Source organism: Zonotrichia albicollis, chromosome 4, assembly GCF_047830755.1.
Source record: "Zonotrichia albicollis isolate bZonAlb1 chromosome 4, bZonAlb1.hap1, whole genome shotgun sequence".
Lineage (NCBI taxonomy): Eukaryota > Metazoa > Chordata > Aves > Passeriformes > Passerellidae > Zonotrichia > Zonotrichia albicollis.
The window spans coordinates 41,151,849-41,167,762 of NC_133822.1; the positions used below are offsets into that span (position 1 = coordinate 41,151,849).

The 15,914-nt window shown below is 39.7% G+C and overlaps 1 protein-coding gene across 1 annotated transcript in view; it reads left to right on the forward strand.

Annotated features, from left to right (window-relative positions):
* The first annotated feature begins 612 nt into the window (after positions 1 to 612).
* Positions 613 to 15,914, forward strand: part of DCN (decorin) — a 37,963-nt gene continuing 22,661 nt past the window's right edge. Inside the window, exons 1-2 of the mRNA XM_005480676.4 lie at positions 613 to 816; positions 4,852 to 5,087. Coding sequence (XP_005480733.1) covers positions 4,880 to 5,087 — 208 coding nt within the window. The 5' untranslated portion in view covers positions 613 to 816; positions 4,852 to 4,879. The remainder of the gene's footprint in view (positions 817 to 4,851; positions 5,088 to 15,914) is intronic.

Here is a 15,914-nt window from a genome sequence, read left to right on the forward strand (position 1 = left end):
AAAAAAAGCAAAGTTTATATAAAGCAGCTCTAACCACAAACGTTAGAATCATTTTACTAATGAAAACATGATTTTCCTATATATCAAAATCATGCTGTCATTTGAAAAAATACATGCAAACTCTCTTATTAGACAAGAGAGTAATGTATTAAACTATATACTACTTAGTTTGACAATGATTATAGCGTAAGCAAAGGCAGGTTGATATCTGTTTAAATAGTTTTAGTCAAAGCTAACCCTTTTCTTCTGATACTAATCTCTAGTTTGCCTAACTCAAAGATTAATTTTATATAATTTCCTTGATTTCCAAAAACTATAAACAAGAGGGAGAGCTAAACATTTTTTTCATTAATGAATCACAAACCCCCCTGTAGTTAAAACCAAGAAAACTTTCCTAAATATGTGTTGTAGGGAAATAAATAAAGTAAGTAGGATGAATTACAGCTAAGAATCTGTCTTATAATGTGTAAGTAGTTTGGGATTGTAAACAGATGAAAGAGAAATAAAGCAAATGAAAAGGAAAAAGGAGGAAAAGAAAGCAAAAGAGCTGATAAAGTTTCTGGCTGCAATACAGGAGACATATCATTACCATATGATCTAATGTGGGTGTCAGCCTGGATTGTGTTCATTGAGAGAAACATTTTTTAACTGTGCTATGGAATAGAAGCAGGAGGGTTTTCCACCAAGTGACAGTCACTGAGCTGAATTTACCCCCTCCTCCTTTCCACACCTGCAAAGCCTTCTGCCTGGGTTGAATATTTAGTTTAATTACATCTCAGCTTTGAGAGCTCCTGTTGCAAATCTCTGGATTAAAAGGTACGGTTTTTAGTAATTCTCTTGAACTATGCTGCACTAATGGAACTTCGGGCAAGTCTATGGCAAGAACTATTTGAATTTTAAAAGAAGCAAGTTAAAAATCCTCCTAAATGTTAGTAATGTTAAGTTTTCTATGCAGCACTTTTGTTTCTGGAAACATGAGAATACATTCTCAAAGACTGTGCAGATTTCCTACTGTTTATTTGACTGTTCTGTCTCTTGTTTTGATTTGTATAAGCACTGCTGTATTCCTTTCTTTTTCTTTGCTGTAAACTTTTACAGCAGTATATTCTCTACAGTCCAGTGTTTAGAATCGGTGATATAGAGAGTGTAAAAAATCCGTGTATGCTTACATTTCTGCTTTAAACTGCGCTCTGTGATTTCTTTCTCCTGTGTTTCTTCATATACTTTTCAGACACTGATGAATATAATTTCAATTTCAGAGAAAAAAAAAGCGTAGTAAGTTAAACGGGCTCTGTGTATGCCTTTGTAATGTTAGAAAGTGCTGTGTTACAGGCTACAAACAAGGGAATCATGATTAAAGAAAGTTCTTATGAATGAAATAGTGGAAAAGAAAATTCTTGAAACTCCTGTTAACAGAGTTTTATTTCTAAAACTTCTAACTCCTGTGTTTGCTTATATAGACTTTATTGCACAAAATGGGCAAAACATAAAATGGAGGGGAATTTTTTGAATCTGGAATGTATTGTTTAGCTTGTCTTTGTGGAATTTTGAGAGATTTCTGACAGTAGGTGAACTAATAATTTACCCTTAATATTAAGGTAAACTGACAAGAAGACCACCAGTAGAGTGGTGACGTGAACTGATGGAGCATATTTTCAAGGGTATTTTAAAATGAAATGTGGCCAAGCTACATTTCAATCTATGGTATAGACTCCTATGCTTGTGGAAAGTTCTTCTTCATTGTAAACACATAATTAAAGGAATTTTAAACAGTTATATCCTCCAGACATAAATATTGTGTCACAGAATTCAGATTTTTTTTGTTCTCCCCACTCTTTTTTTTGTAAGTGAAGTGTAAACATTTCTTGGTCATACAGCTTTGTGTATATCTTTCCTTTTGTTTATGTTCAATTACACATGCAAACAATAGGAACAGATACATGCGTCTGCAGGATGGATGCATATATGCCTGAAGACATCTGTTCCTATATCCTGATTAATATGTGTCTGCTGTTTTCTCTGTTGTATCCTCAGATTATATACTTGATATCCTTTGTTGTCCTGCAGTTTTCCTTTATAGCCAGCTCTTTCTGATTTCATTAAAGTTTTTACAAAACAGGGACCGAAGGAAGGGCCTGCTACAGGGTTTAACTGAGATAAATGAAGTCATCAATATTAATGTGAATAAGAAGCAAAGTGTGAAGACACTTCCAAAGTGCCTTTGCATTTGTTTTTCTTTTTTGGCTTTTTTGAATGGTAGCAATTAAACTCCAGGATAAGATCCTGATTGTGCATTCTTGGGATGGGTGGTGCTTCAGCAGTGACCCTGAGAGGGAATAAAGAAGTTTTAAATATTTTAAAATGTTTTAAAAACGTATTAATACATAAAAAAAGGACTGAGGATGATCTTTAAAGGTCCTGACTGCCACTGCCATTCAAGGACTAGTGTGCAGCATTCCCAATTTTTATTGTTGTTAATATATATTCTGAAAATTAATTTGCACAGGGGAAATGTTTTATTGGTCATTTTCACAAAGCAGTTTTTGTAATGAATGGTGATGGTTTAGCAAATTTTTCTTCTCATCTGAGATTATTAATAAATTACATTGTTATTTTACAATAATTTGCACATGATGATTACTCTTTCAAAACTCATGTTTTAGATGAAACCCTGGTAACAGCTCACTGCCATGCATCAGCAGCACTTTGCTGTGGCACCCTGACACGTCCCTGTGCACTCTGCCTGCCTGGCAGGGGTGTTGGAGGGAAAGGGACACAGCCCCAGTGCCAGTGGGGAGCCAGGGCAGGAGGAAGCACAGGAGGATGACCCACATGGGGACACAGCCTGCCCCTGCTACATGTCATGAGTTTGCACAGCTCTGGCTGACAAGGCATACTAAAACTCCCCAGCTGATGTTGGGGTCTGTGATTCCCCTCTGCACATGCTGTCAGTAAGGTGTCTGTTCCAGGAACAGAAGTACTTTCCTGTCCAACTAAGAAAACAAATGTGTCCCTGAAAGAGACAACATAAACAGTGTTTTACTCCATGTGGTTTCACTTTGAAGTCTTTGGGATGTCTGAAGATAGTAGGCACATGTCTTCCTGTCAGGTAGATCACAGCAATATAGGCTATGATTTTAAGACACCAGCATATTTTATTAGGCAACCTAATCATCTTCTCAAGAAACAGACCTAAAGGTTTCTGGAGAAATGTACTCTTGGCACCTGTAGGTAGAAATTCATAAAGGAAATGAACTCAGACACAACATATATTGTATCTAAATCCAGTCTCATAACTTTTTTATATATTTAGCTTTTTTCTTAACACTAACCATTCCTTTTAGTGTACCTGGTGGTAGCATGGTAGAAAGGCAGGCTTCAGTAAACTCTCACCTAATATCATCTGTCCATTCTTGTCATCTACCTGGTAGGTTCCATATGTCAAAGTAGAGAGGGAGACAGTCCTCCCCTTCTGCCTCTCCCAGTTTTTTATCCAACAATGAATATGGAGCTGAAAATTGCTCTACCACACCCCAAGCTGTTAGATAACTTCTTCTAGAAAGGGAAATAATCCCAGCTAGCACCTCGGCAAGGTGTTTCTAAGATATTGACCTTGAAGATACAAGTGGGCATTTTTGCTTTCATTACAAAGAGCAGCATCTGTATTTAGGACTACACCCTCCATTTTAAGAAAAAGCTTATATATAACTGCCAAGTTTCCCTTTGTGTCACTTGGCAATTTGAAGGCAGATTTGGTTTTTTGTTGCTTTTTTTGTTTTGTTTTGTTTTTTTGGGTTTTTTTGGTGGGTTTTTAAAGTCCATTAAAATCAATAAAGTATGAACTTCATTTTATAAATACACAGTAAAAAAAATAATATTCAGAAAATTAGCTATTCTTTACAGCTTTGGTACAAAACCTGCAAACAGTTGTGCAATTTCTCCTTAATGGACAGCAAGACTGAGTGTGTTGAAATGCATCTAGGCCTAAGTCCTGAGAACATGTATTTAAGCAGCTTTTCTTGTTAATATCTATGGCAATACTTACTTGTAAAAGTTGCTCCTGACCATGAAAGTCTGCAGAATGAAGCCCTGAAGTCCCATTAGAAATTGTACACACACTTCAAGCATCAATTCAAATGCTTATGCAGTGCAAAGCAGAGGCATCTCAGGATGTATGTCCAAATTTAGAAAGACAGCCAAGAATATTCAATATAACACAACATTGTATTCCATTTTATTGTGCTGTTTGAACTAGGAAATAAGTATAGTGCATTTAAACAACTAAAGACCTTCCCCTCTCTTTCCACCCTGTCACTAAATCCTAATCTTTCTCAGTCAGTTTTACTAGGCTATAATTTAAAACACACAGCAAGTCGACACTTAAAAATATTTTTCAAGACATGAAATACTGAACTACAGTGAGTTTGGGAACCTCAGGTTTGTCCCCAGGGTCAAACCCATTGCTATGAAATAAATGCTAATGAAATCAAATAGACTGTTTCGTTGGCAGAAGAGAGGCACATGGAAAATGTGGCTTATTGCTTTGACTCTTTTGCATAACAAAGTTGACAGCACTGCCTATTCCTAAAAAAATATTACTCTAAATATGCAAACAGATGTGTTTGCTGTTGCCTTCAAACTGCTCTGAAAAAAAAAAAAAAAAAAAAGGCCTATTGACAAGCAGCTGCCAGACTCCTATCACATAACTGTCCTATTTTTACAACTCAGTTTTCTTTTGTTGAGGGGAATGGTTATGCAATTGGTGGATGTGCTGGACCTCCTTCAGGAGAAACTTTGGGAAGCTTTGGGAAACCGCTACTTTTGTTGTTAATCCGCTGCTTTGAATCCTAGGTCCTGCCGGGCGTCCATGAACTGAGCTATGAGGAGGCTGGCTCTGCTCCTTGTGCTCCTGCTGCCAGCATGCTTGGCCAAGCCATTCCACCAGCAGGGCCTCTTTGACTTTATGCTGGAGGACGAGGGCTCGGCCGACATGGCTCCGACGGACGATCCCGTCATCTCCGGCTTCGGGCCCGTGTGCCCCTTCCGCTGCCAGTGCCACCTTCGCGTGGTGCAGTGCTCCGACCTAGGTAAGCCCAAGAGCACTTGCAGGGGCTCTGTGCTCACACTCCAGTCACAGACCGGCAGCTGGGATGGTGAGGCTGCCATGGACTGTCACTCCCTCACTGGCTTTTTGCAAAGAAATATGCTGCAACTATTCTTAACCAGAATTTACAAAGTAGGCCACAAAGCCCTGGCAAGATGGGCATTGTTGTGACCATGGAGGATGTTTGATTTTTTTAAATGTGTATTTTGAATTTGTACATTTCATTTGTTCTTTGAAGTGCCACGGATTTCTCTTGCGGAGAAAATAACTTTTCAAAGTATTCCTTCAGATTAATATTAAATAAATGCAGTGAGGTCAGATGTGGGGATGGAAATATTTTAGAAGGTTCTAAATTGTGTGGTCTAAGGTCCAACACCTTTAACCATACTGTCTAGTACCTCAACACAGAAGTCATCCAATTTCCATAGGAATATATAAGCATGAAATCAGCAACTGAATCATATACCCTGGAACCAGCTTTTTGGAGTAAAGAGCTTGGAAACCCACCAAAATAATGAACACAGCATGGAATTCCTTATTAAATATCTTCCTGAGCCACTATATGAGCTGAAACCATGAGAACATTTCTCACAAACTCTCCTTACTCCCTTATGTAAGGGAGGGGCTTGTGTGCTCAGTCGAAGTAGCAGGATATGAAGCCATGTCTGCCATCATTTGGCTTTTCCATGCAGAAAAGTCTCAAGTAATGAAGTTGACTTCACTGAGACTGTTCTTAGTTTAAACCAGTATAATTCAGTCTTAGTGTACAGTGCAGAAAATCAATTAGACTTGGTTTTGCTCACAAGAAAACAGACAAATAGCTTCTCATGATTTTATAGAGCTTTTTTTTTCTTTTAGTCATCCTAGCTCTTTAAATGTATAGCTGGGTGTTTCTTTTTTCTTGTTATGACGTTGGCTTTGATAATTACTGTAAATCATGGCACAAATCCACCAGTTAGGACCTGTGTCTTACTGTATTAGGGGCTGTATAATTACAGAAAGGAGGGGAAACTTTAGCTACACCCCTAGAAACTTCTGTGAATTTATTAAACTGAGCCATGTAATTATGCAACGGATATGTTTGGCAAAGACCCAGTGAACAATGCAAGCCAAGCTGCATGAAACAGAGTGGGCTAACCTAGCCATAATTTCAGAAAGCTTCCACAGTACTGTCCCTCTTGAAAGATGTTTTTTTTTTTTACCATTTAGGTGTTAGAGAGAGCAAACATGGAGTGGGGAGTGGGGAGGAGGTTGCCCCACATGCCATGAAAGCCTTAGGTTTTATTGTTGTTACACTTAGTAATGCTGATGGAATTTAAGTTATTTAGAGAACTTGTTCTCAGTCTGCTTGAGTTCTGCAGAATGTAATGAACTTGGTGAAAAAGTAGAGACATTCACACAGGGACCCTTTGCTCCTGTACTTGCTCCTGTGGTCATGCACTTGTTCACACACACATTGCATAAGATACTTCTGGGTTAGTAGAGTCCCATACTGAAAAGGAGACTCAGAAATACAGCAATTAATGTCCCAGGTCAGTGTTTCCCAGATAATTTCAAGTGGGGTGAAAAGAAAGAGATATATTTTGAGCTTTCTTTATACCCACATGCTGCATATTATGCAATGAAAAGATTGTGCTTTTGGATCAGCTAGGCTGATAACATCCAGCCATCGGGTACAAAGGAAAAGAGATCTCCCTGGGCTCAAAATATGCAGCCCTGAAAAATAATAAAGAATATTTCCCTGGCAGAGCTCAAGGAAGTATTTATCAAGCAGTGCCAGCCTTGGCATTAAGTTTCAGCCATCTTCATCCCAGCCCCTGATGGGACACGGCCCAACTGGGAGGCTCATGGAGACACAGATGTGCTGGCTGCCCTGCAAGCAGGGACAGGAGAGCTGTGTGCCACCTGCTCACAGGCAAACCTGCCCTCTACTCTTCTGAATTCACTTCTGTGTGACACACCCAGGCAAAGCCATATTTGTACTGACTTGAGACAAGGCAGTTATTGGCCTTTGCTGCAAACTGTGGAGGTGACCTCATGCGCTCCTGAGCTTTGGGATGAAGGACGCTTGTGTTTCAGGGATCAGGAGCACAGTTTGCACACAGAGGCACGAAACTAGCAGTGACACTTCTGCCTCTCTGTTAACCTGTGCTCCTGACCTGCTTCTCCCTTCAGCTCTGGGCTTTTCCAACCCAACCAAATTAGCTGCATCTGTCCTCCAAAATTGTCAGATTTAGTTATCTAGTCCCATGGGTACTAGTTGAAGAAAAATTTCAGGCACAGTAACAAGGGTCCTCACAAGGACATATTAAGACTTCCTAAATAAATTCTCACAAAGGAAAGTTGAAACCTGAATCAGGATCCTTTCGCCTACTCACTCTCTGGCATGGAATGAGTGTTTACAGCCATGAGCCCATGGGTGCAGGGGACATGCCAAGCAAGGCAACTGGAGGACCCTAACATGGGCAACATATGGAGACATTTCCTCTTCCTCAGCCTGTTTTTTTGTGCCTAAATGGGCATTTGCTATTTGTAGATTCTTACTTTGTAAGGAAAAAACCAACCATCTGACACAGGATTATGTGAATAAACCACAGGAGAACTATTGAATCCAGAGTCCAGAGATCAGGTTTGCCCCTTTTATCATGAGCACTGGATGGGAATAGCAAAAAAAAAAAAAAAATAAAATCCAAGTTCAATAAAAACAGTGAACAAAAATGCCCAGTAGTCCAATTACACTCTTGTCAGCTGAATTTTTGCATTCCTATAGTCTTAAACTTCAGTCACATCCTCCTAAACACATACCTACAAATTAATTTAGTTTTGTTTCCCAGCCAAGAGCTGAGTTGACAAGAAGGATAATGCTGCCTTCCTTCTCACATTCTGAAAAAGAATACTTTCTAAGTTTTGGTTACTGACGGATCAAAAGCAGACCTCATTGCCTAGATTTCATGAGATGTACTACCTTTGCGAACAGGCTCAAGGATCTTATCAAGAAAGGCCACTGTGCTATCTTTATAAGAGTGCTGCCTTTCATTAATCTACCTCCTATTGTTAAAAGGGAGCCACAGGTTCACTTTTTGATCATGCTTCAGTATGAGGCATTGCCATGCTATACCCAGGCTTTCCATAGGAATCACAGGCATCTTCCTTATTATAGTACAGGTGGGGAGTAACTGATGTAGCTGCTCAGAGGCCACTTTTCCTGCTCTAAAGTAATATATACAGGGAAGATGTGCAGTCAGCTGGGCAGGCAAACACTCCTCAGAAACCCCAGCAAGGACTAACAGTTCCATTTAAAGTCTCATCCTCCCAAAGGGAGTCTCAAGCAAAGTTCATCCGAGAGAGCCCTGGTCGGCAGGAGGATGCATGTGTGATTACTCATCCCTGCAGCAGATGCAGGATGCTTCATAAGCACACTCAGAGGCAGTGGTCAGAGCTTTCTTTCACCTTCAGATAAGTCTGGCAGCCCCTTCTAAGGGAGCAGTGTCTCTATACACAGGATGCAATGTGATTGCCCTTCTTGGAGAGTTACAGGACATACTGGGGGTCTCTCCATCTGTGTCACTTGGAGTATCCATGGAGGTTTTTTGGTTTCCTAAAGGTGTGTGAGAGAGACATGCCAGCAAACAAAGATCAAGTGGTATTACTTTTAAAATTCAAATCTTGCCCACAGCTCAGAAATGCAGGGTTTCTCCAGCTTATATATAGAGTACATTAGAGCTCAGCATGGATGCTGGAGGGTGTGTTTGAAAAGCACTTTGAGATCAGGAGATGAAAGCTTCACAGACATGTAAAGTATTATCAGTAATTATTATCTGGTAACGTGAAGCAGTTTGTCTGAACAAATAGAGTGTCTCAATATATCAACTGATGGCTCTTCTACACTTGAACCATGGTAACATGCCAATTTATTTGTTGGCACAAGATAATTTGTCTCATTGTAAGAAATCTTCCAGAAATATCTGAACAACCATTTTCTGATTTTGACTTCATGTGAGTACCTCATTTTTCACTGTAAAGGAAATTATCTCCTTTACAATATACCATGTTTTGAAACATAATCTTTAAGGCTAAATGCTCAGCTCAAAATCCTATAGATAAATAAACATGCAAAAGAAAGCATGGATTCTTAAGTGGCCAGGCATTAAACAAATACAATTTTTAAATAAAAAAGTTTTTGTGAATTTACATCACCACTGATGGGCCTTTAGGACAATTTATTCCATTTTTTATGTGGTTTTTTTTAATTTTTCTTTTTTTTTTCCTTACAATAAAGATTAAAGTCTTACTCCTTTTATGTTTAATAGAAGCTGATACTCTCATGAAATCCCCTGGCTTCATAGAACTGGATCATTTACCAAGTTATTGTTATTAAAAAAGGAGCCATGAAATCTGGGAAAGTGTTCTGTAACTTATACTGAGAATAGCATCTACACCACAAGACCCTGGCCTTAAAACTGACATTCTTTAGCCCAACATAACTTAGGCTGTCAGCAAGCACAGGCCATTGGGCATTCCACATGCTGACTGGGTGAACTCTTGAAGTGTTGGAGGTCAGACTGGAGGATCTATAGGAATTATCATAGGATGTTAAGGATCTGAGAGTGGTCAGCTTCCCTTTCATAGTCATTAGGTGAGTTAGGCTGTCCATGCAGGGGTTCATCCTGTCTGAGGTGGATGTCACTGACAGAAACATTCCTCTTGGGGAACCAAACTGCCAAGACAGGGCAATCACCACTGCAAGTTATAAAACTTACTTTCAGATTAATGAAGTTATGTTTTTTAAAAAATTAAGGCAAGGAAAAATAAACCCACATTGCCGTCTTTGTTTAGTTATAAATTTGGCATGGATTATTAATTTTTTTGTATATACAAAATTGATTCAATACAATTCTGGGGATGCCCTGGAAGTTAAAAAACATTAATTCGAGCCCTGTGCTCAGTACATTCTGAAAATGTGTTAAATAAAGAACCCAATAATTAGAAAACACTCTTGAAAAATTGTCAAGAAAAAAATATTGGCCTGGATGTAGACTACTTTATATTAAGAATAAGTCATTATCTTTGCCAGCATGGCAGTAAAAGACAGGCCTTCTTGCACCACCACTTGAATTACTGATGTTCCAGTTTCAGCTGATAAACATGATCCTAGATGAAAATTAAGCCTCTCTAAGTACATCCCTTCCTTATTTACTGCTTATTCCAAGGTAACAGTGACCAGTTTTGTATGTTTTCTTTTTTGGTCTAAGTTTTTTTAGATTTGTTTCCTTGCTTCAGACTTGGAAATGCCATTTATGAAATCCTCGTGGCAGGAATGGAAATGCAGACTGCCAAGTCTAAGTGATACAAGAAGTGACTGTTTTCTGGCTTGCTCTGTCACAATTGTTCATTTCTAAAATCTCCCAATGCCATAATAAATAGCTAATAGATAGCTAGTAAAATGTGAGTAAATTCAAAGTGATTATAGGTGATTATAATGTTTAAAACATGCTAAATAATCATTCCTTACATGACCTAGTGTTATGGACTAACAGGTATGACTGGTATGTGTGTTATGTTCTTAACACCTTTGTAGGGAGTGTTACTTGGTAAGGGATATAGCTATTTTAAAAATACCTGTGTTTTCACAACAAAAAGCCTCAGGTATTTAATTGTGGAGGGTTATCAGCCATAGAAGACATAAAGAGTCCAAAAGCTCCTTCCCAGTGTTCACGGAGAACCCATAGCAACAGGGAGGAGATCTAGAAAAACAGATCCTGTGTGAAAGATAGCCAATAATAACAGTCAGAAACTTCTGGTATCAGCACTCAGCTTTCTAGAAAAACTCTATTCACACAGTCCAGTTACCATGGTACTTTGTAAATCTAATTTTAAGCAGATTTTCAAAACACCAGTTTCAAACCCAAATTGGATTGTCCCAGCCTTATCAAATTTGGACTCGGTGGTCCATAATTTGCTTTACACATGCCCTGAATCTTTGATTAAAAGGAAGCGGTCCAAAAGAAGGTAATCAGTTTACAGGAAAATAAAATATTTTTCTGAATATATTTTATTCTTTTCCTAAAGTTCAAATGAAAAACTATATTCTTCAAACTATATTGTCATTTTTTAAAATTTATTCATCCTGTTTTCCATGTCTGCCCTGACAAAAAAAAATAATGATAAATGCTGGAATTATATGTCTCTTTGGCTGTATTGTATTTAGCATGCTTACACAGAGCACTGTTGTCCTTTACATTATGAAAGCAAAGTAGATAGATAACCACAGAATCACAGAATATTCTGAGTTGGAAGGGACCCATCAGGACCATCAAAGTCCAGCTCCTGGCCCTGCAGAGAACAGCCCCAGGATTCACACCATGTGCCTGAGAGTGTTGCCAAGTTATTCTTGAGCTCTGCCAGGCCGGTGCTGTGACCCCTTCCTTCCCTGTGGAACCTGTGCCAGCGCCCAAACACCTTCTGTGTGAAAAACCTTTTTAAATATCCAATCCGAACTTCCCCTGACACAACTTCAGGCCATCCCCTTGGGTCCTGGCACTGATCCCCACAGAGAAGGGATCAGTGCCTGACCCTCCTCTTCCCATCATGAGGAAGTTGTAAATTACAATGAGGTCTCCCCTCAGTCTCCTCTTCTCCAGGCTGAATAAAAGAGTAGAACGTGCTATTGGGCTTCTCTGCAAAGACAGAGGTGGAAAAAATAAACACCGAAACACAGGGATCTCAAAACCAAGGACCATGCCTGCATGGGTTTTGGGGAGGAAAAAAAATATATTTGTGTTGCAGTTTTCAACTTATGGAGCCAATTAAGAGATTCGAACAGCTCTCTACAAATGGCCCTGATTTTAGTAAGATTTCATTTGCTATGTAGGGAACTCTACTGCAAACCTCATATGCAGTCAATAGGAATTGAAAAAGGGGAAAAGCAGTATTTAATGAATTTATGTATTCTCTGCATGCATACTCATGTGAGGGAGCATCCAAGAGGGAATCCCATACCATCTCTGTGTTTGCTACCTGTGACATGGAGTGTTTTTAGTTTCTGCAAAAATCTGTTAAGGAGTGACTGCTTACAGTTTTAATTTTAATAAGAAACAGAATGTAATAATTATATTTTACAAATAGCAGTGAAAGTGAGAGACCGCTTCTGCCCACCTAATGGCAACTTTAAGGACTTAATGGCAAAAGACCCAAATGGATAAATTATTATAGAAATGTCACAGCTTTTAAAACATTTGCAGTCTAAATGGGGCTACAGTCTGGTCTTGTAATACAACATTAGCACAACAAAAATGTGCAATAAGACATCTCAGAACCAGTTTCTGCACCTCCTCTAGCACTTAAAATGTGAAAGCCTAGAATGATTTCAGTTTCTATGCTAGGGTACATATTTTCCCTTCTACTCTTCCAGAGTGGACCTCAGAAACTAAAGAGTTTGTAAATTAATTAATATTTTAGGGCGACATGGAAGAAAAGTGTCTGTAGAGGTGCAATAATCAAACTCATTGCTGAATATCTCTACCTAAGAGATGTAGGAGCAAAGGCAAATAATTGAATTAAAATCTTAACATTTTCAGGATTAGGGGATAAAATTTACTTTCTCTTCTTTATTCTTTCACTCTGTTGGCAGAGTTTACATCTTCTGGGCTGGAGATGACTGGTAGAGTTGCAGAAGACCTGGGGAAGCTCTATCACTAAATGTCTGACAAAATAAAAGGGGTGACAAAGCATATATGCCTAAGAGTTACAAGGGTATATAAAACACCCTCTAGTAGAAAGAAGGAACTAGCAGGTCTGTAGATTTCCTGATTCAGTAGGGAATTCTCTTCCAAAATTTGTTTGTTATTCACTGTGTCCAGACATGACCACAGCAGCTTCTTCCATTTTATGATTGCATGACAACAATTCTAAAACATTTATGAAAAATGGCTGTGTTATGTTTAGAAGTACCTGAAATAACCAGGAACATATCTCTGCCCTCAGGCCACAAACTAGGGCTGTGTAATGACCATGTGGTCAGAACAGGAAGGGGTAAGTTTACTTGAAACCAGAGAAGACCTCCCCCAAATGATTCTTTACGACATTATGTTAGAGCCAATTCTGGTAAATCCCAAGGTAAAAATTGAGGGAACTATCCTCAAATTGCAATGTGTTGCCTATTGCTAACTTAAACTGCAGCAGAGGTAAACATCAAATTGCATTACTCCAAAGGGTCATTCAAAACGTAATTTGCTATATAATGCTCACTTTTCTGAGTCACTGAAATGCTCTCTTATGTCTGCTGAAGGAATAAATGTTTCACCTTACTGCTTGAGCACTCGTAGATAGGACATCTGCCTTGCATCCCCTTTGAGTAAAGCCATTACACACATGGTGCTGGCAGATTGCATGAATTACACGGGTCACTTGCTGCTCTCTGATGGGATGTTTTATGTCTGCAACCACAGCAGTGGGAAATGTAACGCTGATGATTCTAGGAGTTAACTAGAAAACTCATAATACTTGACTTTTGTTTCACTTAATGTCTTAATCCCTGAAGTCTAAAGATTATTTCAGAATATTTTTCTGCCTATCTAAAATGCTAGTGTTCTTCAGAAGGCATATACATTTGAGACCATCGTAATTAAAAGTCAGAAGTAGAAGTGACATGAATTTTAGCTTCAAAAATGTATCATTACTCTTAGGTATTAACTTTTGGAGCCAGGAGAATAACTCTATCTGTACCAAAAATGTGACTAGCACTGAAAAATAATTCATAACAGCTGTGCCTTGCAATATTCGTTATGCTTTGAAATATGTGTTCACTACTCAGAGTGGGTGGAGGTGGAAAAGAGCAGAGAAAATCATGCATTCACTTTTATACCTTTGCTAGGGCTTTTATCATTATTAGCACCACCATAGTGGAGAACTATGCATTTGATCTCAGTGTGTGTGAATTCATTTCCATTTTTCTGTGTTTCTCACCTTGTTCTGGGAAGCCAAGTTATAAGTATTTGGGGGGCAAAAATACTCCATGTAGTAATAGGTCAGTAGGTCTACCCTTGTGAGGGGCCATCTCAGCAGGGAATGGAGTTTGTTTTCTTGTTTTTTCCCATGGGAAGGGTCAGACATATACAAAACAATAATCTGTGATAAAAATAACCCTGAAACTGATCTTATGAGACTTTCAGACTGCCGAACAGGAAAAGTATCTGAAAAATGGTTGTGAATCATCCTCAAGAAGATGTATTTTAAGAACCTTATTCATTCCATAGTGGTTTTTATATCTAATTTATTAGCAAGAGTGGAGAAAGTAGAGATGAAACTTTTAGTTTGAAAGTGGGAGAGAGAAGGAGGCCATGGATACTTGTCTGTAGAAAAAGACAATTGTTCCTTATTTCATGGATGCAAATAATGAAATTACTCCTATTTGCAAATCCCACACAATAGAGAACAAATTTCCAGTAAATACTGTAGCACATTGCCTGAGAAAGTATCAGTAAACTTTTCTAAGTCAAAGCATTCAAGGCAGTTCCTTGCCATCCTTCCAGCAAGCAGTCCTTGGATCCAGTTATTTTTCCGTGACTAAGTGTCCTGACCCTGTAACCTTGCCTGTTTCCTCGTGTGCCCCAGAGGCCACTCAGGGCATGGCTGAGGCCGTTCACCCTGGGAGGATTGCTGCCCGTCAGTGGTATGCAGCAGAGCAGGGCTCGGAGCAGGACAGCACACAGCTCAGAGCAGAGACAGCAGCTGGAGAGGCTGCCTGCGCTGGGAGAGCCGCCACTGATGATCACGGCTGGGAATTACACACAGCTCAGCCCAAATTCCTCAGCTGGCAGCAGCTGCCTGCGGAAACTGAGAGAGCCTTGAAACGAGCCCCATTTTATGGCCCCTGTGATAATAATCGTAAGTGTTGCAATGTAGTAACACATGTATCCGAGCTAGAGCCTTCAGATGTCTCTCTGCCTTTTGGCCCGTGCTCTCCAGCTGGGAAAGCAAAGGTTTATTCAGAGGAATAAGCCTCATCCCTGCTGCTTGTAAAATGGATAGGTGAAGGAAAAATCTACCAAAATACCCTCAAGACAGCAAAAAAATCAAACCACAAAATTGTAAAAGTTGTTTATCACTGTCACTCTTCACATTTTTGTGACTTAGACTTTGTGGTCTCAGTGTGGGAAAGATGCAATTGTCAGGAAAGAGTCCTCATCTCTGGGCTGCAGACTCAGACTTCTACTTGCTTGGTCTCCCTCGCTGGCCCCATAAATCTTGCATTCCTTTTTTGCACAGTCGTATGGCTTCAGCAGAAGTGTGGCTCCATGCCAAGACACAGACTAACTTGTGGCTCTCGCTGCTGAGAAGCTGGAGCAGCAGGCTAAAACCCCTGCACAGCCAGGAGGGCTCACAATTCTCCCTTCTCCTTTGTGGTTTGAAAGATTCCATGGCCACTTGATCTCAGCTCCTGTAGCTGAGCAGGTTGTTCCTTCAGCTGCAGAAATAATAAAGCCTGCTGTGTACACCAAAACCCATAACATCCTCACTCTATTCCCAAATTCCTGCTGCATCTCCCACACCTGTTTGGCCGGCTGGGCTGGTGCAGTGCTACACAGGAGAGGGCCAGCCACTGATTGATTCTCTCTCAGGGGCCAAACAAGGGGTGGATTATACCAGTCTTGGCCCTTCTCTGCCTAATTTCCCATCTCATAACATCTCCAGACCCACCAGCCTTCTGTCCTCCCCAGGACAGGAGGCTATCACAGCACAGCAGCCAGACACTGCCATTTGCTTAAGAAATGATGACAAAAGGCTACACCTCACAAGGATTAGATCCCAC